Source organism: Scyliorhinus torazame, chromosome 6 (assembly GCF_047496885.1).
Source record: "Scyliorhinus torazame isolate Kashiwa2021f chromosome 6, sScyTor2.1, whole genome shotgun sequence".
Taxonomy (NCBI): Eukaryota; Metazoa; Chordata; class Chondrichthyes; order Carcharhiniformes; family Scyliorhinidae; genus Scyliorhinus; species Scyliorhinus torazame.
The window spans coordinates 114,225,711-114,251,410 of NC_092712.1; the positions used below are offsets into that span (position 1 = coordinate 114,225,711).

The 25,700-nt window shown below is 44.8% G+C and overlaps 1 protein-coding gene across 1 annotated transcript in view; it reads left to right on the forward strand.

Moving 5' to 3' along the window:
• The window catches only part of akap9 (A kinase (PRKA) anchor protein 9), a 395,737-nt gene that overhangs the window by 68,444 nt on the left and 301,593 nt on the right, over positions 1 to 25,700 (forward strand). Inside the window, 5 exon segments of the mRNA XM_072508693.1 lie at positions 855 to 931; positions 14,217 to 14,361; positions 19,465 to 19,562; positions 21,473 to 21,584; positions 21,753 to 21,984. Coding sequence (XP_072364794.1) covers positions 855 to 931; positions 14,217 to 14,361; positions 19,465 to 19,562; positions 21,473 to 21,584; positions 21,753 to 21,984 — 664 coding nt within the window.

Below are 25,700 nucleotides of genomic sequence, written 5' to 3' on the forward strand. Positions count from 1 at the left end.
AAAATATATAGACATAGACATCAGGTGAAGTATACATAGTGCTACACAGTAGAGAAATGCATGGAGAGATCAGTTCAGTCCATAAGGGGGTCATTCAGGAATTTAATTACAGTGGGGAAGAAGCTTTTTTGAATCCATTGGTGCGTGTTCACAGACTTTTGTAGCTTCCGCCCAATGGAAGAAGTTGGAAGAGAGAATAGCCCCGGGTGGGAGGGGTCTTTGATTATGCTGCCCGCTTTCCCAAGGCAGCAGGAAGTGTAGTCAGAGTCAATGGATGGGAGGTGGGTTCGCGTGATGGACTGGGCTGTGTTCATGACTCTGTAGTTTCTTACGATCTTGGGCCGAGCAGTTGCCTGTTTTAGTGGCTTTAAACATTGGTTGTAACGTGCAAGTCGCTATTTGTAGCATGAATACTGTTCTGAACATCTCCCATAGCAATATAAAAAGATGTCCATCCCTCCGTTTTAAGGAAAGAGAAAACTTAGCTTTCTGAGAATTGATGTAATGATCAAGACATTTCTTAGTTACTCATTTGAGAAACTGAGTTCAAGCAATTTCCTAATCCAAGTTTGCCTTCAGCTGGACAAATGTTTTAAATTTATGAACAATTTGTGTTCCTGCTTTTATTATAAGTATTTTCTATTGGGTTAATGTATATGAATCCCAAATGAGAAAATTGAATGGAGCATTTTTCATGCTACAGAATTAAATTCCTATTGAGTTGCTCAGTGAAGAGCACTGAAATCAAGCAAATCTTCTCTTCCTTAGAACCCCCTCACAATTAACATATCTGAGCATTATTTACATTTGTGCAGGCAGCCTTTTCTGATTTATAATGAATGGTTATTGTTTAGAATTTGAAGAATCTTCACAAACCTTGATAGAGAAGCTCAACAAGAAGATATCTGACGAATGCATGCAACTCACCCAGGTACATTAATACTTCGAAATGTCACATTTTTAGAAATTATGCTAAACCTTTTTTCTGATTAGCAGTTTTCTGATTTTCTTTAGCATGTTTCAAAATAAACTTGCTTTTCTAAGCCAATAATGCTTGCTTTAAGGATTAAAACTTGCAATATTAATGTACTGGTATACTACTTTAATTGATCAAAAATTAGATTAAGAAATGTACCGACTTCACATTTTAAAAGCTAAAACTCTGAGTGCCCATGTAGGTGGTGACGGATGTATGTGTTTCTGAATCATAAGATTAGAAATGGGCTCAGGAGTAAGTTATTGGCTTCCTCCCATTTATTTTGCCTTCAATAAGATCTTGGCTGTCTATCTCAGCTGCACCTTCCCACACAATCCTAGAGCACTTGATTCCCTTTGTATCCAAAAATGTTTCAATTTGTTATTTGAATATACTTAATAATTAAGGTTCCACATCTGTCTGGCAGAGAATTCTAAAGATTCACAGCCCTTTGGGTAGGTTGTTGCATAAGGTTAAATCTCACAGGATCCAGGGTGAGGTAGCCAATTGGATACAGAATTGGCTAGACGACAGTAGAGAAAGGGTGTTTTGTAGAGGGTTGTTTTTCAAACTGGAGGCCTGTGAACAGTGGTGTGCCTCAGGGATCAGTGCTGTGTCCACTGTTACTTGTTATTTATATTAATCATTCAGATGAGAATTTAGGAGGCATGGTTAGTAAGTTTGCAGATGACATCAAGATTGGTGGCATAGTGGGCAGTGAAGAAGGTTATTTGGGATTGCAATGGGATCTTGATCAATTGGGCCAGTGGGCCGATGAATGGCAGATGGAGTTTAATTTAGATAAATGTGAGATGATGCATTTTGGTAGATCGAATCGGAGCAGGACCTACTCAGTTAATGGGAGAGTGTTGGGGAGAGTTATAGAACAAAGAGATCTAGAAGTACAGGTTCCTTGCTCCTTGAAAGTGGAGTCACTGGTGGACAGGGTGGTGAAGGAGGCATTTGGCATGCTTGGTTTCATTGGTCAGAACATTAAATACAGGAGTTGGGATGTTTTGTTGAAGTTGTACAAGACATTAATAAGGCCACACATGGAATACTGTGTTCAGTTCTGGTCACCCTATTATAAAAAGGATATTATTAAGCTAGAAAGAGTGCAGAAAAGATTTACTAAGATGCTACCGGGACTTGATGGTTTGAGTTATAAGGAGAGACTGGATAGAATGGGACTTTGTTCCCTGGAACGTAGGAGGCCTAGGGAGGATCTTGTTAAGGTCTATAAAATAATAAGGGGCATAGATAAGGTAGATAGTCAACATCTTTCCCAAAGGAAGGGGAGTCTAAAACTAGAGGACATAGGTTTAAGGGGAGATGTACAAAAGGGTCCAGAGGGGCAATGTTTTCAAACAGCAGAGGCAGTAGTCAAGGCGAGGGTACACTTCTGTCTTTTAAAAAGCATTTAGACACATATATGGGTTAGAGGGGTATGGTCCAAATGCGGGCAATAGGGACTAGCTTAGTGGTAAAAACTGGGAGGCATGAAAAAGTTGGGCCAAAGGGCCTGTTTCCATGCTGTAAACCTCTATGACTATATGAATCAATTCTCATCTCAGTTCTTAATGGCTGATCCTCCTGAGATGGTGACTTCATGTTGCAGTCTCCCAAGCCATGGTACGCATACTTTCAGCAAATACCCTACTTTTTTTTTAAAAATAATATTTTATTGAAAATTTTTGGTCAACCAACACAGTACATTGTGCATCCTTTACACAACATTGTAACAATACAGATAATAATGACCTTTTTAAATTTAAACAAAAACAACAACAAATAAATAAATATTAAATAACAAAAAATAAAAACTAGCCCTAATTGGCAACTGCCTTGTCTCAGGCCACACCCCCCCCCCCATCCCCCCCCATCTCCCCCCCCCCCCCCCCCCCCAAGTCCTGGGCCGCTGCTGCTGCCTTCTTTGTTCTCCCCCATCTATCTTTCCGCAAGATATTCGACGAACGGTTGCCACCGCCTAGTAAACCCTTGAGCCGACCCCCTTAGGACGAACTTAATCCGCTCTAACTTTATGAACCCCGCCATATCATTTATCCAGGTCTCCACCCCCGGGGGCTTGGCTTCTTTCCACATTAGCAGTATTCTGCGCCGGGCTACTAGGGACGCAAAGGCCAAAACATCGGCCTCTTTCGCCTCCTGCACTCCCGGCTCTTGTGCAACCCCAAATATAGCCAACCCCCAGCTTGGTTCGACCCGGACTCCTACTACTTTCGAAAGCACCTTTGTCACCCCCATCCAAAACCCCTGTAGTGCCAGGCATGACCAAAACATATGGGTATGATTCGCTGGGCTTCTCGAGCACCTCGCACACCTATCCTCCACCCCAAAAAATTTACTGAGCCGTGTTCCAGTCATATGTGCCCTGTGTAATACCTTAAACTGAATCAGGCTTAGCCTGGCGCACGAGGACGACGAGTTTACCCTGTTTAGAGCATCTGCCCACATCCCCTCCTCAATCTCCTCCCCTAGCTCTTCTTCCCATTTCCCTTTTAGTTCGTCCATCATAGTCTCCCCTTCGTCTCTCATTTCCCTATATATATCCGACACCTTACCGTCCCCCACCCATTTCTTTGAGATGACTCTGTCCTGCACCTCTTGTGTCGGGAGCTGCGGGAATTCCCTCACCTGTTGCCTCGCAAAAGCCCTCAATTGCATGTACCTGAATGCATTCCCTTGGGGCAACCCATATTTCTCGGTCAGCGCTCCCAGACTCGCAAACTTCCCATCCACAAATAGATCTTTCAATTACGTTATACCTGCTCTTTGCCACATTCCATATCCCCCATCCATTCCCCCCGGGGCAAAGCTATGGTTGTTTCTTATCGGGGACCCCCCCAGTGCTCCGGTCTTTCCCCTATGTCGTCTCCACTGTCCCCAAATCTTCAGTGTAGCTACCACCACCGGACTCGTGGTATAGTTCCTTGGTGAGAACGGCAATGGGGCTGTCACCATAGCCTGCAGGCTGGTCCCCCTACAGGACGCCCTCTCTAATCTCTTCCACGCCGCTCCTTCCTCCTCTCCCATCCACTTACTCACCATTGAAATATTAGCGGCCCAATAATACTCACTTAGGCTCGGTAGTGCCAGCCCCCCCCTATCCCTACTACGCTGTAAGAATCCCTTCCTCACTCTCGGAGTCTTCCCGGCCCAAACAAAACCCATGATACTCTTTTCTATCCTTTTGAAAAAAGCCTTCGTGATCACCACCGGGAGACACTGAAACACAAAAAGGAATCTCGGGAGGACCACCATCTTAACCGCCTGCACCCTCCCTGCCATTGACAATGCTACCATATCCCATCTCTTGAAATCTTCCTCCATCTGTTCCACCAACCGCGTCAAATTTAGCCTGTGCAATGTGCCCCAATTCTTAGCTATCTGGATCCCCAGGTAACGAAAGTCTCTTGTTACCTTCCTCAACGGTAGGTCTTCTATTTCTCTACTCTGCTCCCCTGGATGCACCACAAACAGCTCACTCTTCCCCATGTTCAATTTATACCCTGAAAAATCCCCAAACTCCCCAAGTATCCGCATTATTTCTGGCATCCCCTCCGCTGGATCCGCCACATATAGTAGCAGATCATCCGCATATAAAGATACCCGGTGTTCTTCTCCTCCCCTAAGTATTCCCCTCCATCCCTTGGAACCTCTCAGCGCTATCGCCAGGGGCTCAATTGCCAGTGCAAACAGTAATGGGGACAGAGGACATCCCTGCCTTGTCCCTCTATGGAGCCGAAAATATGCCGATCCCCGTCCATTCGTGACCACACTCGCCACTGGGGCCCTATACAACAGCTGCACCCATCTAACATACCCCTCTCCGAACCCAAATCTCCTCAACACCTCCCACAGATAATCCCACTCCACTCTATCAAATGCTTTCTCGGCATCCATCGCCACTACTATCTCCGTTTCACCCTCTGGTGGGGCCATCATCATTACCCCTAACAACCTCCGTATGTTCGTGTTCAGCTGTCTCCCCTTCACAAACCCAGTTTGGTCCTCATGAACCACCCCCGGGACACATTCCTCTATTCTCATTGCCATTACCTTGGCCAAGACCTTGGCATCTACATTGAGGAGGGAGATTGGTCTGTAGGACCCGCATTGTAGCGGATCCTTTTCCTTCTTTAAAAGAAGCGATATCGTTGCTTCTGACATAGTCGGGGGCAGTTGTCCCCTTTCCTTTGCCTCGTTGAAGGTCCTCGTCAGTAGCGGGGCGAGCAAGTCCAAATATTTTCTGTAAAATTCAACTGGGAATCCGTCCGGTCCCGGGGCCTTTCCCGTCTGCATGTTCCTAATTCCTTTCACCACTTCCTCTACCGTGATCTGTGCTCCCAATCCCATCCTATCCTGCTCTTCCACCTTGGGAATTTCCAGCCGATCCAAAAACTCCATCATTCTCTCCCTCCCATCCGGGGGTTGAGCTTCATACAATTTTTTATAAAATGTCTTAAACACTTCATTCACTCTCTCCGCTCCCCGCTCCGTCTCTCCATCTTCGTCTCTCACCCCCCCTATTTCCCTCGCTGCTCCCCTTTTCCTCAATTGGTGTGCCAGCAATCTGCTCGCCTTCTCTCCATATTCATACTGTACACCCTGCGCCTTCCTCCATTGTGCCTCTGCAGTGCCTGTGGTCAGCAAGTCAAATTCCACATGCAGCCTTTGCCTTTCCCTATACAGTCCCTCCTCCGGTGCTTCCGCATACTGTCTGTCCACCCTCAAAAGTTCTTGCAACAACCGCTCCCGTTCCTTACTCTCCTGCTTCCCTTTATGTGTCCTTATTGATATCAGCTCCCCCCTAACCACCGCCTTCAACGCCTCCCAGACCACTCCCACCTGAACCTCCCCATTGTCATTGAGTTCCAAGTACTTTTCAATGCATCCCCTCACCCTTAAGCACACCCCCTCATCCGCCATTAGTCCCATGTCCATTCTCCAGGGTGGACGCCCTCTTGTTTCCTCCCCTATCTCCAAGTCTACCCAGTGTGGGGCATGATCCGAAATGGCTATAGCCGTATATTCCGTTCCCCTCACCCTCGGGATCAATGCCCTACCCAACACAAAAAAGTCTATGCGTGAATAGACTTTATGGACATAGGAGAAAAACGAGAACTCCTTACTCCTAGGTCTACTGAATCTCCACGGGTCCACCTCTCCCATCTGCTCCATAAAATCCTTGAGCACCTTGGCTGCTGCCGGCCTCCTACCAGTCCTGGACTTCGACCTATCCAGCCTTGGTTCCAACACCGTGTTAAAGTCTCCCCCCATTATCAGCTTTCCGGTCTCTAGGTCTGGGATGTGTCCTAGCATTCGCCTCATAAAATTGGCATCGTCCCAATTCGGGGCATACACGTTTACCAACACCACCATCTCTCCCTGTAATTTGCCACTCACCATCACGTATCTGCCCCCGTTATCCGCCACTATAGTCTTTGCCTCGAACATTACCCGCTTCCCCACTAATATAGCCACCCCCCTGTTTTTCGCATCCAGCCCCGAATGGAACACCTGCCCTACCCATCCTTTGCGCAACCTAACCTGATCTATCAGTTTCAGGTGCGTTTCCTGTAACGTGACCACATCTGCTTTAAGTTTCTTAAGGTGTGCGAGTACTCGTGCCCTCTTTATCGGCCCGTTAAGCCCCCTCACGTTCCACGTGATCAGCCGAGTTGGGGGGCTTCCCACCCCCCCCTTGCCGGTTAGCAATCATCTTTTTCCAGCTTCTCGCCCAGTTCCCACGCGGCTGTATTTCTCCCAGACGGTGCCCCCCCCGCCCATCCTTTCCCGTACCCACTCCCCCCTTTCCCCAGCAGCAGCAACCCAGTAATTCCCCCCCCCCCCCCCGCTAGACCCCCCGCTAGCGTAATTACTCCCCCCATGTTGCTCCCAGAAGTCAGCAAACTCTGGCTGACCTCGGCTTCCTCCCGTGATCATGGCTCGCCCCGTGCGGCGCCCCCTCCTTCCTGCTTCTCTATTCCCGCCATAATTATCATAGCGCGGGAACCAAGCCCACGCCTCTCCCTCGGACCCGCCTCCCATGGCCAACGCCCCATCTCCTCTCCCTCCCCACCTCCCCCCATCACCACCTGTGGGAGAAAGAAAAGTTACCATACCGCAGGATTAATCATACAATCCCTCTTCGCCCCCCCCCCCCACTCGTCCCACCACTTTGTTCAAATGTTCATTTTCGTAGTCCAATCATTCCAATTTTTCTTCTACAATAAAAGTCCACGCTTCATCCGCCGTCTCAAAGTAGTGGTGCCTCCCTTGATATTTGACCCACAGTCTTGCCGGTTGCAGCATTCCAAACTTTATCTTTTTTTTGTGAAGTACCGCTTTGGCCCGATTAAAGCTCGCCCTCCTTCTCGCCACCTCCGCACTCCAATCTTGATAGACGCGGATCACCGCGTTCTCCCATTTACTACACCGAGTTTTCTTCGCCCATCTAAGGACCATTTCTCTATCCTTAAAACGGAGAAATCTCACCACTATGGCTCTGGGAGCTTCTCCTGTTCTCGATCCTCGCACCATAACTCGGTATGCTCCCTCCACCTCCAACGGACCCGTCGGGGCCTCCACTCCCATTAACGAGTGCAGCATCGTGCTCACATATGCCCCGACGTCCGCCCCCTCCACACCTTCAGGAAGGCCAAGAATCCTCAAGTTGTTCCTCCTTGCGTTATTTTCCAGTGCCTCCAACCTCTCCACAGATCGTTTCTGGTGTGCCTCCTGTATCTCCGACTTCACCACCAGGCCCTGTATGTCGTTTTCATTCTCTGCTGCTTTCGCCTTCACGACCCGAAGCTCCTGCTCCTGGGTCTTTTGTTCCTCTTTCAGCCCTTCAATCGCCTGTAATATCGGGGCCAACAACTCTTTCTTCATTTCCTTTTTTATCTCCTCCACGCAGCGTTTCAAAAACTCTTGTTGTTCAGGGCCCCATATGAAACTGCCACCTTCCGACGCCATCTTGGTTTCTGCTTGCCTTCCTTGCCGTTGTTCCAAAGGATCCGCTGCAATCCGGCCACTTTCCTCTCCTTTTTCCATCCGTGTCCAGGGGGAACACCCTTCTGGTTTACCGCACGGTGTTTTCAGCCGTTAAAATTGCCGTTGGGGCTCCTATCAAGAGCCCAAAAGTCCGTTTCACAGGGAGCTGCCGAAACGTGCGACTCAGCTGGTCATCGCCGCACCCGGAAGTCTCAGCAAATACCCTACTAAGTGTCTTAAGAAAGTTTTCTTTTTAAATAAATTTAGAGTACCCAATTTTTAATTTTCCAATTAAGGGACAATGTAGTGTGGCCAATCCACCTAACCTGCACATCTTTGGGTTGTGGGGGTGAAACCCAAGCAGACAAGGGGAGAATGTGCAAACTACACAGACAGTGACCCAGGGCCGGGATCAAACCTGGGTCCTCAGCGTCATAGGCAGCAGTGCTAACCACAGCGCCACCGTGCCGCCCTACACTTAAGAAAGTTACATGTTTCAATGAGGCCACCTCTGTTCTGAACTCTAGGGAAAATAAATGTAGTCTACTGAATCTCTCCCCATAGGGCACTCTCTACCAGAAATTCATCTAGTGAAGCTTTGTTACACGCTGAAGGCAAATATATCGTTCTTTGGATAAAGGGACTATAACGGTACGCAGCACTCCAGGTATGGGCTCAGAAAGGCCCTGTCCAATTGCAGTAAGATCTATTTACCCTTGTACTCCAATCCATTAGTGATAAAGTCGAGCATAACACTTGCTCACCTAATTTTGGGCTGCATGGTAGCACAGTGGTTAGCACTGTTGCTTAACAGCGCCAGGGTCCCAAGTTCGATTCTTGTTTGGGTCACTGTCTGTGCAACGTCTGCACGTTCTCCCTGTGTCTTCATGGGTTTGCTCCGGTTTCATAGTTTCATAGTTTTCATAGAATTTACAGTGCAGAAGGAGGCCATTCGGCCGATCGAGTCTGCACCGGCTCTTGGAAAGAGCACCCCACCCAAGGTCGACACCTCCACCCTATCCCCATAACCCAGTAACCCCACCCAACACTAAGGGCAATTTTGGACACTAAGGGCAATTTATCATGCCCAATCCACCTAACCTGCACATCTTTGGACTGTGGGAGGAAACCGGAGCACCCGGAGGAAACCCACGCACACACGGGGAGGATGTGCAGACTCCGCACAGACAATGACCCAAGCCGGAATCGAACCTGGGACCCTGGAGCTGTGAAGCAATTGTGCTATCCACAATGCTACCGTGCTGCCCAATTTCCTCCCACAAGTCCTGAAAGACGTGCTTGTTAGGTGAATTGGAAATTCTGAATTCTCCCTCTGAGTACCTGAACAGGTGCCGGAGTGTGCCGATTAGGGGATTTTATCAGTAACTTCACTGCAGTGTTAATGTAAGCCTACTTGTGACAATAATAAAGATTATTATTATTATTACTACTATTTCTTTCTGTAGCTGCATGCTAATTTGGTGTTTCATGGACAAGGGCACCTAGATTCCCCATAATCCTGAAATTTCCCAATCTCTCACCATTTAAAAATAAAATCTGCGTTTCTATTTTTCCCCTCAAATATTTCTCCACCTTTTTCTATAACCGGGTCCAATCTTTTCTGCATCCTCTTTGCAGCTGACGTTCCCACCTAACTTTGTATAGTTAGCAAACTTGGGATATAATACTTTTGACCTCTTCCTTATGTCGTCAATATAGATTGTAAATTGAGGTGGTTCAAGCAATGATCTTTGTGGTACACTATCCATCTTACTAGTTCCATCCTCAAAATCTGAATTGGCAAACACAATTCTTTTGTAAATCACATTGCTGCTGTCCATTCATATGTTTATCCAAATGCCCTGTTAGCATGCACTAAAAATAGATCCTAGAATTTTCCCCACTAATGCAGGTTAATTGGTTAACTTCCTGTTTTCTCTCTTCCCTCCTTTCTTGAATAGTGAGGTTATATTTGCCAACTGTCCAAACTACAAGGACTGTTCTAGAATCTAGGGAATTTTGGCAGATTAAGATCTATCCCTTTAGTCACCTCTTCTGTACCATAGATTTTAATAAGCAGGTCCAGTAGATTTGCTTGCTTTTGGTCCTGTTAATTTCACCACTACTGTTTCTTTACTAATTTCTTTAAATTTAATTCGCGAGGACCTTGTTTCTCCACTAGTTCTGGATTTATTTGACTTCTTATACAAAGACAGATTCAGAGTATTTGTTTAATGGTCTACCATTTCCTTCTTCCCCATTATGATTTATCCTGCCCCTTCCTCTTTTGTAATCCCAGTTGATGTTGTAACCAGGCAGGAAGATCCCAAAATCGAATTCTGGCCCAAAAGACCATGGCTGGGATTCTCTGAGCCTCCGCACCGCAATCGCGTTCAGCGCGGGGGCGGAGAATGGGCGTCAGACCAGAGAATCGCCGCCAATTGCGTGTGCGCCGTCGACACAGCGCCGGTCGGGGGCCATTGAAAGAGTCCACCGCGGCGATTTTCCGCCGACAACTGCCCGAGTTCCTGCCGGTGTGGTTCACTCATGGTTCCACCCGGCGGGAGCTCAGAGTGACGGCTGCGGATATGTCCAGGACGGGTAGACTTGCGATTGGGGGGGGGGCCTCCAGGACGGGCAGACTTGCGATTGGCGGCCATCAATCGCCAGGCGCGCGCGATCTCGGGGGGGGGGGCGGCGGGGGGCTGGCTATCTTGTCAGGGCCGGCCCCCCGGTGTGGGTCCGCCATGTTTCTCCAGGAAAGTCCAGAGTGATTTGTGCCCGTTTTCTCGCGGGCGTGGGGACATAGCCTCATTATCAGAGAATTCCGCCCCATAGCTTTTACATTTAAAAGAAAAGAAAATGTAGAGGAACAGAGTCACAGGGCTGCTAATTGATTTGAACAAAAATAAATCATTTATTAAACACAAAAATATTGGATTATGATGCAAAACCCTTTACCCCCACCCCTTGGTTTGACAAATACATGCATTTTGAGATTAACACTGATTACAAAGTATATCTTAAGCTTCAACAGTCTCAGTAACACAATGTTTCTTTAACCACGTAAGATGTGGTCAAATACATTCTCCACTCTGAACCTCAAGTGAATTTCTGTGGATTTCTCCTCTGGATTTCCCCCAGATGATTGTCACATGAGAGTTTCTAAATCCCACTCACAAAAGCCCATTTTAAAATCTTCTCTCTTATTACTTTCTTTTGGTGCTTTGCATTAAAAAAATCCAGTCAGGTTTTCCAAATGACACTTCGAATCAAAACTTCCGTTCCATTTTTAACAGCAAATTCAGTCCACAATTTTACACCAATCCCTTTAGGATTTCTTTGTCTTGACTGTAGTACAAACTGTGCACAATTGTTTTAACTCTTGATTCCCAGACTATTAAAATGGCATCAGACATTAAATTTACCTCTGAAGTCTGCTGTCTCACTTTAAATCTAGTTACTGCAATTGTCTCTTTAACTCAGAACACTTTGTTTGCTCTTCCTTGAATTTTTCTGAACAATACCTTGGTCTCTGTTCTCTTAACTTCAGTCATCTTAGACATTCTTTCTGCCCCAATTCCCTGGTTATCTAGATTATATCTTATTTTTGAGGAAGACTGGATCTTTGCAAGTCCTTTGACCTGCTCAGCTTCTACTGGCAGAGTTGAGTGAGGTTCATAGATATCACACATATGAACACCTTTGTCCAGCATGAATCTAATTGTGTATTTTACCCTTTCAGGCACAGAAACATTAAATTAAGTCAACTTAAAACTATACTTTATTTCTAATGTTCACCAATATAAATATGGGCGGCATGGTATCACAGTAGTTAGCACTATTGCTTCACCGTGCCGGGGACCTGGGTTCGATTCCTGGCTTGGGTCACTGGCTGTGCAGAGTCTGCACGTTCTCCCCATGTCTGCGTCGGCTTCCCCCGGGCTCTCCGGTTTCCTCCCACAAGTCCCGAAAGATGTGCTTTTTAGGTGAATTGGACATTTTGAATTCTCCCTCCGAGAGCCTGAACAGGTGCCGGAGTGAGGCAACTAGGGGATTTTCACAGTAACTTTATTGCAGTGTTAATGTAAGCCTACTTGTGACACTAATAAAGATTATTTTTATGATTATTATAAATATAGAGCCCTGAAAACTACCTTAGTTTTCCTAACACTTCTCATGGGCCCACACTTACTTTCACTAATCTTACCCAGTCCACGAGTGTACCGAAGCTTGGACAATCAATCTATTTATGACTTTTGTTATTTTACTCTCATTGTCTTTTTTCTTTCATTATGAATTTCTTGACTATCTTCTGCTGAATTCTAAAATAATGCTTCACATCTGCCGTTTGACATCATTCCTTTAATATGATACAATAACTTGGAGACTTCCGGGTGCGGCGATGACCAGCTAGGTCGCACGTTTCGGCACCTCCCGTTTTAACGGACTTTTGGGCTCTTATCGGGAGCCCCAACGGCAATTTTCGAAGGCTAAACCCACTGTGAGGCGACATAGAAGGGAGTCCCCCTGGATGTGAATGGATAGAAGAGATAATAGTGGCCAGATTGCGGAGGATCCTCTGGAGCAGCGGCAAAGAAGGGAAGTGAGAAGCAAGATGGCAGCGGAGGGAGGCCAGTTGGTATGGGGCCTGGAACAGCAGGAGTTCCTCCGGCGATGTGTGGAGGAGCTCAAGAAGGAGGCGCTGGCCCCGATGCTGCAGGCGATTGAGGGGTTAAAGGAGGCGCAGAAGACCCAAGAGATGGAGCTCCGTGGAGTGAAGGCAAAAGCTGCCGAAAATGAGGACGAGATACAGGACTTGGTGGTGAAGACGGAGACGCACGAGGCACTGCATAAGAGGTGTATGGAGAGACTGGAAGCCCTGGAAAATAGCTCGAGGAGGAAGAACTTAAGAATCTTGGGTCTTCCCGAAGGGGCAGAGGGAGCGGAAGTTGGGGCGTATGTGAGCACGATGCTCCATACCTTAATGGGAGCTGAGGCCCCGACGGGCCCCCTGGAAGTGGAGGGAGCGTACCGAGTCCTCGTGAGAAGACCGAAGGCAGGAGAAATACCTTGAGCAATAGTGGTGAGGTTCCACCGCTACAAGGACAGGGAGATGGTCCTGAGATGGGCGAAAAAGACACGGAGCAGCAGGTGGGAGAACGCGGTGATCCGCGTGTATCAGGATTGGAGTGCGGAGGTGGCGAGAAGGAGGGCGAGTTTCAATCGGGCCAAGGCGGTGCTCCACAAGAGGAAAGTGAAATTTGGAATGTTGCAGCCGGCAAGACTGTGGGTTACACACCAGGGTATACACCACTACTTCGAGACGGCAGAGGAGGCGTGGACATTTATTGAAGAGGAGAAGTTGGACTAGATTTGAGAAAGAGTGTTTGAAATGATACAATAACTTAATACAAATACTGCAGATGATAACATTCTGGAGTAAAAACCAGCAATTGCTGGAAAAGCTGTGCAGGTCTGACCGTATTTGTAAAGAACAAAGCAGCTTATGAAACAAGAACTGAAAATACTGGAGAATCTCAGCAGGCCTGACAGCATTCTGAAGAGAGAACGGAGCTAACATTTTGAGTCTGGATGACTCTTTGTCAAAGCTAGAGAGAACTGGAACAGGTTCTGTTTCAGATTGCTGACCTTCCATCAGAACTATTAAAAAGCCAGCGATGTAACTTAATTATAACATACAAGCTTGCACTGCCGTCCTGCCTTGTCATTTAATCTCTCGTCTTTCTCTCTTGTCTGTCACTCAATCTCGGGCATTTCCTTTTGTCCTAATCCTTCACCCTTCTTTCCCTGATCATATAATTGTTTTTTACCCTGTCACATCTCTGACTTTTTCCAATTTCGATTAAAGGTCAGCAATCTGAAAAGTTGACTCTATTTCTCTCTCCATAGATGCTGCCCAACCTCGTAACTTTTTTAAAAGCGGTTTCTGGTTTTATTTTCTTCTACAACTTGTTATGCATGGCTCTGCCGCTATTTTGTTTTATTCCTGAAGTGAATCATTGCAAATTATGATTTTATTTTTAAAGTTTTTGTCACTGCCTATCCATCGTCATATCTTTTTAATCTAGTCTGCCAATATCTTTGCTAATTTCCTCCTTATACCTACATAGATTGCTTGTTCAAATGTAAGATTGTATGTAGTTGCAGATTTTAAAAAAAAAATGTGATACTGTCTCAATTCAATGTTTTGGTTTGGCAGTTATTCGCCAGTATACAGGATGAAAATAATTTGATAGAAAGAAGAGAACGTGAAGATCAATCTGAGGAAACGCTATCTTTGGGAGCCACAGACTTTATTAATGAGGAAAGCCAGGTCCACAAAGATCTCGCTAAAGGAGCAAGAGGTAGACTACTTTTCTGTAATATCTGACAGTTTTCAGACGTTGAAACTAAGTCGCGCAAACATATTTATTTTAAATCCTATTTATATTCTCATCTAAAATCTAACCTCTTATGATGGTAAACATAATGTGAGTTAGAAATTCTGGGCTGGATCCTTCGACCGTGCCTGCTGCACGGTCGCCATGGACGGAACGTAGACCATATAAAAGCCCATTGACCTCGGGTGGGTATTTCCGGTTGCCGGGCAGGTGAGGCCGAAGAATCTCGCCCTCTGTTTGAATCCTGTTTTTGAACATTTTAGTTCAATGTAATTTTCAAAAACATGTTACTCCTGACAATAAAAAAAATAAGCAGGAAGTGCTGGATATTCACAACAGGTTAATTAGCATCTGAAAGTGAAACGAGAGTTAACGTTTCAGCTGCGAACCTTCCATCAGAGCTACCTATTGAACCTTGGCGTCGTTTTTTTTATAGATTTAGTGCGCCCAATTCATTTTTTCCAATTAAAGGGCAATTTAGTGTGGCCAATCCACCTACCCTGCACATCTTTGGGTTGTGGGGGCGAAACCCACGCAAACACGGGGAGAATGTGCAAACTCCACACGGACAGCGAGCCAGAGCGGGGATCGAACCTAGGACCTCAGCACCATGAGTCTGCAGTGCTAACCACTGAGCCACCGTGTTGCCCACCTTGGCTTCTTTCTGACTCTTGATTTGCAATCACAGTTGATGGATTGTATTTTCCATAAACTATTATTGCACTGACCAAAGAAAAATGAAGTATCCAGATACGCTAATTACTTTTTCTAAGACAAGTTATTGTTTTACCAATTTCCAAACCATGACCATAAGAATATAAGAAATGAACAAGAGCTTGGTGGATGGGGGTGTGTTTTAAGGAAAATAGGAGGGAAGAGGCAAAGGAATTTCAGGTGTTAATTCTAGAGAGTTGATTTTGTGTGGTAAGGCAAAGAGTGAAGGTGATGTACAAGAGGCCAGAGCTGTAGGAACAGAAAGTACCAGGAGGAGTTACAGAAAGAAGGATTAAGTCTTAAGAGGAAATTAAACACACATAATAATTTTAAATTTGAGGCATTGGAGTCCTGGGATGGAAGTTTGGGACATTCGTCCTTAAACAGCAGTTAATGCTAGGTCAAATTTTAGTTTTGCATTTTAGGTACATGATTTTTGTTAATGCAGCATTTATCAATCTGTGGATCACAACCACCCCGAATAGAGCAGCAAGTTAAGATTTTGAAGCTAAGCTCTGAAGCAGGAATTGCTGTTTTGGACTGATTTCTGATAGTCATGAGCTCCCTCTAAATCCTCATGGGTTATTTTTGTTGGCGGGAGTGGCCTAATGGACTGCCCTTTGAGGACCAATTGCTGATGCAAAAAAAGCCTTTTTCTTTTCCATGATGCATGTTTCTTCAATAATAGTGATCATCTTGCATGAATAATCAGGATCATAATGCATTAATAATCTTGATTCTATGACATAGACATATGACAGCTGGTTTAGCTCAGTGGGCAAGACAGCTGGTTTGTGATGCAGAACAAGGCCAGCAGCATGGGTTTAATTCCCGTACCAGTTGAGAATTCTGAATTCTCCATCTGTACCCGAACAGGCACCGGAATATGGCGACTAGGGGCTTTTCACAGTAACTTCATTGCAGTGTTAATGTAAGCCAACTTGTGACAATAAAAGGTTATTTATCTTTATAATTGGAATCTTAGGGCAGCACGGTGGCCTAGTTGTTAGCACAGCTGCCTCATGGCGCTGAGGTCCCAGGTTTGATCCCGGCTCTGGGTCACTGTCCGTGTGGAGTTTGCACATTCTCCCTGTGTCTGCGTGGGTTTCACCCCCACAACCCAGAAATGTGCAGAGTAGGTGGATTGGCCACACTAAATTGCCCCTTAATTGGAAAAAATAATAGGGTAATCTAAATTTAAAAAAAAAAAAATAATAATAATTGGAATCTTGCTACATCAGTAATACGGATTATATTGTATCAGTGTTCCTAGTCCTATTATATTAATAATCTGGTTTCTGCATGATAATCCGAGTCCTATTCTATCAAAATTCAGGATACTATTACATTAACAGTCTGGTGCCTGTTCCATCAGCAATCAGGATCTTATAGCTGGCATAAAGAATCAGCCTTCTATTGCATTATTAACCATGATTCTTTTCATTAATGATGAAGATCTAGTTACACTAATTACATGGTCCTTATTGCATTAATAATCAGATGCCTGTTGATTCAACAATCAGACATTATCGCATCAATAATCTGGATGCTTATAGATTGTATATTATTTGCAATAATTGATTTTTAGAGACCTATTGCATCATTAATGAGGATCCTACTGCATTTAATTAGTGTCAATAATCTTAATCCTGTCAGATTAATAATCAGGATGCTATTATTAATCAGAGTCTAAATATGCTAATAGCCCCACCTCAACAACAGCTCTGGTACCTGTCAAGTTTTTACTCTGGGGCCACATGAAGTCCAAGGCATTAAAATGGGTTCACACCAGGCAAAGACTGTACTAGGGGTTAGGGGTCAAAGGCATGGAGTTAGATTACAATCAACCGATATCTGTTTGAATGGCAAAACAGGCTCCAGGGACCAAATGGCTTACTCCTATTCCAATGCTTCAATGTATTGTGTAGGACTTCCCCAAAAATATATCTTTCAATATCTGTTTGATATTTTCTAGTGAGGTGATAAGACTACATGCACTTTTGTGTCACCCATGTTCACAGAATTATTGCTAAAAGAATACATCTGTGAAAGGAAAGTATAATCTGACAAATTATTAAAAATATAAATCATTGATGACTCACTGGCCTAAATATTGCATTAGTAATGACAAACTGTCAGCATTTGCTGTCATTACTTCTCTGAAACTGGAGTCTGGACATGTGCACCTAAAAATGTGGAAATCCAGGTGGCACTGATGAACACCGATTAAGGTAGATAAGTCCCCAGGGCCTGATGGGATCTACCCCAGAATACTGAAGGAGGCTGGAGAGGAAATTGCTGAGACCTTGACAGAAATCTTTGGATCCTCGCTGTCTTCAGGGGATGTCCCGGAGGACTGGAGAATAGCCAATGTTGTTCCTCTGTTTAAGAAGGGTAGCAAGGATAATCCCGGGAACTACAGGCCGGTGAGCCTTACTTCAGTGGTAGGGAAATTACTGGAGAGAATTCTTCGAGACAGGATCTACTCCCATTTGGAAGCAAATGGACGTATTAGTGAGAGGCAGCACGGTTTTGTGAAGGGGAGGTCGTGTCTCACTAACTTGATAGAGTTTTTCGAGGAGGTCACTAAGATGATTGATGCAGGTAGGGCAGTAGATGTTGTCTATATGGACTTCAGTAAGGCCTTTGACAAGGTCCCTCATGGTAGACTAGTACAAAAGGTGAAGTCACACGGGATCAGGGGTGAACTGGCAAGGTGGATACAGAACTGGCTAGGCCATAGAAGGCAGAGGGTAGCAATGGAGGGATGCTTTTCTAATTGGAGGGCTGTGACCAGTGGTGTTCCACAGGGATCAGTGCTGGGACCTTTGCTCTTTGTAGTATATATAAATGATTTGGAGGAAAATGTAACTGGTCTGATTAGTAAGTTTGCAGACGACACAAAGGTTGGTGGAATTGCGGATAGCGATGAGGACTGTCTGAGGATACAGCAGGATTTAGATTGTCTGGAGACTTGGGCGGAGAGATGGCAGATGGAGTTTAATCCGGACAAATGTGAGGTAATGCATTTTGGAAGGGCTAATGCAGGTAGGGAATATACAGTGAATGGTAGAACCCTCAAGAGTATTGAAAGTCAAAGAGATCTAGGAGTACAGGTCCACAGGTCATTGAAAGGGGCAACACAGGTGGAGAAGGTAGTCAAGAAGGCATACGGCATGCTTGCCTTCATTGGCCGGGGCATTGAGTATAAGAATTGGCAAGTCATGTTGCAGCTGTATAGAACCTTAGTTAGGCCACACTTGGAGTATAGTGTTCAATTCTGGTCGCCACACTACCAGAAGGATGTGGAGGCTTTAGAGAGGGTGCAGAAGAGATTTACCAGAATGTTGCCTGGTATGGAGGGCATAAGCTATGAGGAGCGATTGAATAAACTCGGTTTGTTCTCACTGGAACGAAGGAGGTTGAGGGGCGACCTGATAGAGGTATACAAAATTATGAGGGGCATAGACAGAGTGGATAGTCAGAGGCTTTTCCCCAGAGTAGAGGGGTCAATTACTAGGGGGCATAGGTTTAAGGTGAGAGGGGCAAAGTTTCGATTAGATGTACGAGGCAAGTTTTTTACGCAGAGGGTAGTGGGTGCCTGGAACTCACTACCGGAGGAGGTAGTGGAAGCAGGGACGATAGGGACATTTAAGGGGCATCTTGACAAATATATGAATAGGATGGGAATAGAAGGATACGGACCCAGGAAGTGTAGAAGATTGTAGTTTAGTCGGGCAGTATGGTCGGCACGGGCTTGGAGGGCCGAAGGGCCTGTTCCTGTGCTGTACATTTCTTTGTTCTTTGTAACACCTGGCTATTCCCTTGATTTGGCAACAGATTCGAAGTAATGTTGGTTAAAGGGAAATATACCCCACAGAGACCATAGATCTGTGTGGGAGTTCCTTCAAGGTCAACAGCGAGCATCATTGTTTTGCTGCTGACCATGAAATCTGGGCCATTATGTTTATTTTGTCACATTATGTAAAAGAACACTGATAACAGAAAACATCATAATCCATGAAAAATTGTCATCTATAGATGCTTAATGTATGATTTTTTTAAATGTTCAGGCAATTTTAATTGCTTCTCTGTTGCGACAATTGCAGTGGAGCAGTTCCTGAATTATCATGAATAAACATTAAAGCAAGTGTACGAAGATGTCTGATAGGAGTGGAACTTTAAAAAATTTGAATAATGCAGTAGAAATCATGAGATGCTTTGGGAACTTTGTGGTTCCTGATAAAATGTTAACAGAATTTCTCAATTTTTTAACACAGATTCCCAGATATTTTTTCAGTCTGTAGTGAGATATTAAATGAGATTAACTGACCGTTATCTTTTGGTTTGTAGCTACGCAAACTAATCTACAGATACTGCAAAGGAAACTACTTGAGGAATACAGTAAACTAAGAGATATTCAAACACGATTAACTAATGATTTCAAAAAGGTAAGCAAAATAATTCAAAGTATCCAAAAGCAGTATCTACATTTTAAAAGAAAAACTAGTGAATTAAGATTTTTTAATAGAGGAAATCAGAGTTGACCGTGGCTCTCGGGTATCCTAGCGCGATTCAAACTGATGTTGACAGAGAGAAAATGGTTGCTCTAGCATCTCCCAAATCAGTGACCAGCTTTCTTTGAGGTAGAAGATGAGTGGTGTCTTGTTGCTGTTGACTGTGAAGCTCATGGGGTATGGGCTAGCATTGGCTTGAGAAGGTGGTAGTGAGCCCCTCTCTTGAGTCTCTTCAGTCCATATGATATAGCTAACCCACTGTGCTGTTAGGAAGGGTGTTCCAGGTTTTGACCCAATGACTGAAGGAACAGTGATTATAGATCCACATTAGGATGGTGTACATTTAAAATGTACTTGTGGGGTGAGGTTGCCATGCATCTGCTGCCTTTCTAGGTGACAGATCACAGGTTTGGAAATTGTTGTTGAGGGAATCTTTGAGTTGCTGCAGAGCAAATTGTAGATGGTACACACTGCTGCCACTGTGCATTGGTGGTGGAGGTAGTGAATATTTAAGGTCATGGATTGGTTGTTGATCAAGCGAGCTGCTTTGACCTTGGCATTGAGCTTTTTTGGGGCTCTTGGAGCTGCTAACAAACATGCAAGTGGAGTATATCCCATCACATTCCTCATTTCGGCATAGTAGATGGTGGACACACTTTGGGGAGTCAAGAAATGTGTTACTCACTGCAGAATTCCCAGCCTCTGATCTGCTCTTGTAGCCACAGTATTTATATGACTGGTGGGGAATTCAGTAATGGTAATACCATTGAACGTCAAGGAGAAATGGTTAAACTTTATCTTGTTGGGAAAGGTCATTGCCTGGAACTTGCATGGTGAATATTATTTATCAGCCAAAGTCTGAATGTAGTTCAGGCTTGCTTCATCTGGGTACAGATTGCTTCTGCAACTGAGGAGTTGCTGAACACTGCAATCATAAGCGAACATCCCTGTATTGGAGGGAATATCTTTGATGAAGCAGCTGAACATGGTTGGGGCCAAGGCTGAGGAACACCTGTAGCAATTAGCCTTCAACAATCACACCATCTTTTTTGACCTAATTATGATTTCAATCAGTGAAGAATTTCCCTGATCCCCATTGACATCAATTATTTACACTCAGTCAAGTGCTGCCACGATATCAAAGGCAGTCACTCTCACTTCACTTCTAGAATTTAGCTCTTGTGTCCATGCTTGGATCAAAGCTGTATTGATACTTGTAGCCAAGTGGCCCTGGCAGAACCCAAACTGAGCATGTGTGAGCAGGTTATTGGTGAGCAAGGTGACATTGTCAACCATTACTTTGATGATTGAGTGAGTAGTCTGATGGATGATAATTACCCATATTAGGTTTGTCTTGGTTTTTTTTTGTGCAGAACATACCTGCATAGATTTTCACATTGTTAGCTAGATTCCTGTGGCAGTCTGGAACCACTTGGTGAGGGGAACAGATAGTTCTAGAACCCATACCCTCAGTGCTACAACCAGGATGTTGCAAGCCCGTAGCTGTATCCTGTGCCTTCAGACATATTTTGATTTCACATCTTGTTGCTGTTTTTGGGCCCTTGTTTGCTGTGCTTCCAACAATGCCACAGTGACTGCATGAAAAGGTAGTTAATTAGTTGCAAAACACTTTTAGATGATCTGAGGTTGTGAAAGGCACTGTCTGAATTTAAATGTATGAATGTGAAGGATTTTGAGAGAATTTAATCAGTTGGAAAGTAAAATTATTGATGTTAAAGCTATAATGATATCAGGCCATTTCAGTGTGTTAGCCCAGAAGAGAAATTGCATACGTTGGAAATGAAAATCCCTGTTTCAATACTTAACCTTGATTACAATTGCAGATTGAAGACCTCCAGGCTGCATACATAAATTTGCAGTTGCAAAGTCAGGAAGAAAATGCTAGTTTGCGAATGCAGATAGAAAGCTCACGTGCTAGTTCCCAAGATCTTAATGGTAAGTAAAGCTTTGTTTGGCAATTTTAAACTTTTTTTTCATCATACTAGTAGAAAACTGCAATTTGTGTAGAATAATGCAGTGTACTTGGGGGAATAAGGTAAATTTAAATCTTTGTTTTCTTTATATAAAGGAATAGAATATGACACTTTAGTTTTTGTTGTTTAGATCTTAAGGAGCAGTTACGAGTTCGGTCAACTAGGCTTGAGGAGATTGAAAAAATAAAGCTGGAGTTTTGCCAACAGAAGGTCGAGTTAGAGAAACAACATATAGAAGAAATAACAAGTCTGAAGACTTCTTATGAACAGCAATGCAAAGAAATGGAGAAGAAATGTATTGCAGAGGTCATTTCTCTGCAGGAAAAACTGCAGCAAGTTACTAGCTTACTTCCACAGTGCAGGTATGAACCAATTTTATTCATAGCTTGAGTTAGCCTGCTAAATCTTGGGACTATTTAGAAGCATGTGTTCATGGACCAAGAATAATCAATGATGCTGCTGGGTGTGGTTATATCATTTGTTACTATAATTAGCTTGTTGCTGCAGTGACAATAATACAAGTGAAAACCCAGCAAAATATAGAGGGAAAATGTAAAAAGAAATAAGAAAGACAAAGCGTGAGTATTGAGAAGAGATCACAGCTAACCGGAAAGGGACTTTAAAAGTTTCTAAGCATATAAATATTAAACGAGTAGGAATAAAGGACTATGGAGGCAGAGGCAGAATTATCAAATGAGCAGATTGTATCTTTCTGGACCAAGGAAGTAGTCGCAGTGAAAGAGGAGACATTAATGATGTTGGATGGCTAAAAGTTGATAAAGAGGAGGTTTTAGAAAGACTTGCTGTACTTTTGCCAGGATTGGGTGGATTTAATTTAAGAATGCTGAAGGAGGAGAAGGTGGAAATTGTGTAGGCGCTGACTGTAATCATCAATTCCTTGTTAGATACAGAGGTGGAACCAGAGGACTTGAGAATTGCAAATGCCACAACCTGGTTAACAAAAAAAAGGCACAAGGATAAACTTAGAAACTACAATTCAATCAGTTTAACCTCAGTGGTGCGTAGATTTAAAAGAAAACATTTTTTTTTAGCACAAATGTTTAAAGATAATAATCCAGGGCAAAACGAAAGATCATTTGGACAAGTGTGGATTTAGAACCATACAATACCTACAGGGCAGAAGGAGGCCTTGAGTGACTGTCTGCGTGGAGTTTGCACGTTCTCCCCGTATCTGCGTGGCTTTCCTCCAGGTGCTCCACTTTCCTCCCACGGTCCAAAGATGTGCAGCTTAGATGGATTGGCCATGTTACATTGTCCCTTAGTGTTGTACAACCCTCACAGAAAAGATTTCTCCTCATCTCTGTCCTAAAAGGGTGATCCCTAATTTTAAATCGAGGCTCTCTACTTCTAAACTCACCCACAGGAGGAAACATCTTTCCATGTTCACCTTGTCAAGCCCATTGAGGATCTTGCGTACTTAATCAAGTTACCCCTCACTCTTCTAAACTCAAGTGGAAACAAGTCCAGTCTGTCTAAGCATTCCTCATAAGATAATCTACTCGTTCCAGATATCAAACTAGTAATCCGCCTCTGAAACACCTCCAAAGCATTTATATCCTTCTTTGAATAAGGAGACAAAATGGCATGCAGTATTTGAAATGTAGTCACATGAATGCCCTGTATAACTAAAGCATAACATTGTTAGTTTTTATGTTCCAGACCTCACGTAATAAAGAATAGCATTCCATTCGCCTTCTTGCTGTGCTTGCATATTAACTTGTGACTCATGCACTAGAATATCTAGATACCTCTGCATCTCAGAATTCTGTGGTCATTCCCCAAATATCCAAGGATATGTGTCCGATCGAAAGGACAGGCAATTGGGCAAAGGGGACGGGGTTGCATTGTTAGTAAGGAATGAAGTTAAATCGATAGGAAGCAGCGATATAGGATCAGAAGGCATAGAATCTCTGTGGATAGAGATGAGGAAATTCAAAAGTAAAAAGACCCTGATGGGAGTTATGTACAGACCCCCTAGCAGTAGTCAGGATGTGGGGCAGAAAAAAAATCAGGAAATAGAAAAGGCATGTAAAAAAGGCAATATTACAATAATCATGGGGGGGGGGCAGATGGACTGAGAAAATAAGGTTGGTAGTGGATCCCAAGAAAAGGAATTTGTGGAATGTCTTAAGAGATTGCTTTCTGGAGCAGCTTGTGACAGAGCCTACTAGGAACAGGCAATTCTGGATTTGGTGATGTGCAATGAGGCAGACTTGATTAGGGAACTTAAGCTGAAGGTACCCTTAGGGAGCAGTGACCACAATTTGATAGAATTTACCCTGCAGTTTGAGAGGAATAAGCTGCAATTAGATGTAATGGTATTACAATTCAATAAGGGTAACTACAAAGATATTAGCGAGGAGTTGGCTAGAGTTGATTGGAAAAGGAGCCTAGCAGGGAAGACAGTGGAACAGCAATGGCAGGCGATTTTGGGGGTTATTCAGGAGGCACAACAGAAATTCATCCCAAGTAGAAGGAAACATGCTAAGGGGAGGTCAAGGCATCCATGGCTGACAAGGGAAGTCAAGGACAGCATAAAAGAAAAAGCATACAAAGTGGTGAGGATTAGTGCGAAGCCAGAGGATTGGGAAGCTTTAAAAGCGAGCAGGGGACAACTGAAAAAGCAATAAGGGGTGAGACGATGAACTACGAGTGCAAATTAGCTAGTAATACAAAAGAAGATAGGAAGAATTTTTTCAATATATAAAAGGTAAGAGAGCGAGGCAAAAATAGACATTGGACCACTGGAAAATGTGGCTGGAGAAGTAATAGCAGGAAACAAAGAAATGGCAGAGGAACTGAATAGATACTTTACATCAGTCTTCACGGTGGAAGACACCAGTGGGATGCCAGAGCCCCAGGAGAATGAGGGGCATAGATGTGTGCAGTGACCATCACTAAGGAGAAGGTTCTGGGGAAACTGAAGGTGGATAAGTCACCTGGACCGGATGGACTACACCCCAGGGTTCTAAAAGAGATAGCTGAGGAGATTGTGATGGCATTGGTGGTGATCTTTCAGGAATCACTGGAGGCAGGAAGGGTCTCGGAGAACTGGAAAGTGGTTAATGTAACACCGCTGTTTTAGAAGGGAGGGAGGGGACTTCCGGGTGTGGCGATGCGGAGCGAAGCCGCACGAGTCGGCAGCTCCCGCTACCACGGACTTTCGGGCTCGCTAGAGGAGCCCCAACGGAACTTTTCTTGACAAAAACCCGTGGGGAAGGGAAGAGAAGGTCCCCCTCCAATGCCTATGAAACAGACCCAAAGTGCAACGGCCAGAAAAGTGGCACTGGAGCAACGGGAGAAGCAGGGTAAAAAAAACAAAATGGCGCCGGCCATGGACAAAGGGGAGCTGCAGGAGTTCATCAAGCGCTGCTTCGAAGAGCAGCGCGAGGAGATGCGCAAGGAGATGCTGGCGCCTATGCTTTCGGCAATTGAAGGAATCACCCAGAAGGCCCACGAGGTTAGGATCCAGGAGGTAGAGAAAAGAGTCAGCCAGAACGAGGACGAGCTCTTGGGCCTGGCGGTGAGAGTGGAGCAGCACGAGGCGCTTCACGAGAGGTGGGCGGGAAGACTCGAAGACCTGGAGAACAGGTCGAGGAGAAAGAATCTGCGGATCCTGGGTCTCCCTGAAGGAGTGGAGGGGGCTGATGCCGGGGCATACGCGAGCACGATGCTTGGGGCGATGATGGGCGCGGAGGCCCCTTCGAGGTCGCTGGAGTTGGACGGGGCACACCGGGTGCTGGCGAGGAAGCCTCAGGCAAATGAGCCGTCAAGGGCGATGGTGGTGAGGTTTCACCGGTTCACGGACAGAGAGTTGGTACTGAAATGGGCCAAGAAGGAGCAGAGGAGTAAGTGGGACAATGCAGAGATCCGAATATACCCGGACTGGAGCACGGAGGTGGCAAAGCGGAGAATGGGTTTCAACCGGGCCAAAGCGGTGTTGCACCGGAAAGGAGTAAAATTCGGAATGCTGCAGCCAGCACGACTGTGGGTCACGTACAAGGGCCAACACTATTACTTCGAAACGCCTGAAGAGGCGTGGACCTTTGTACAAACC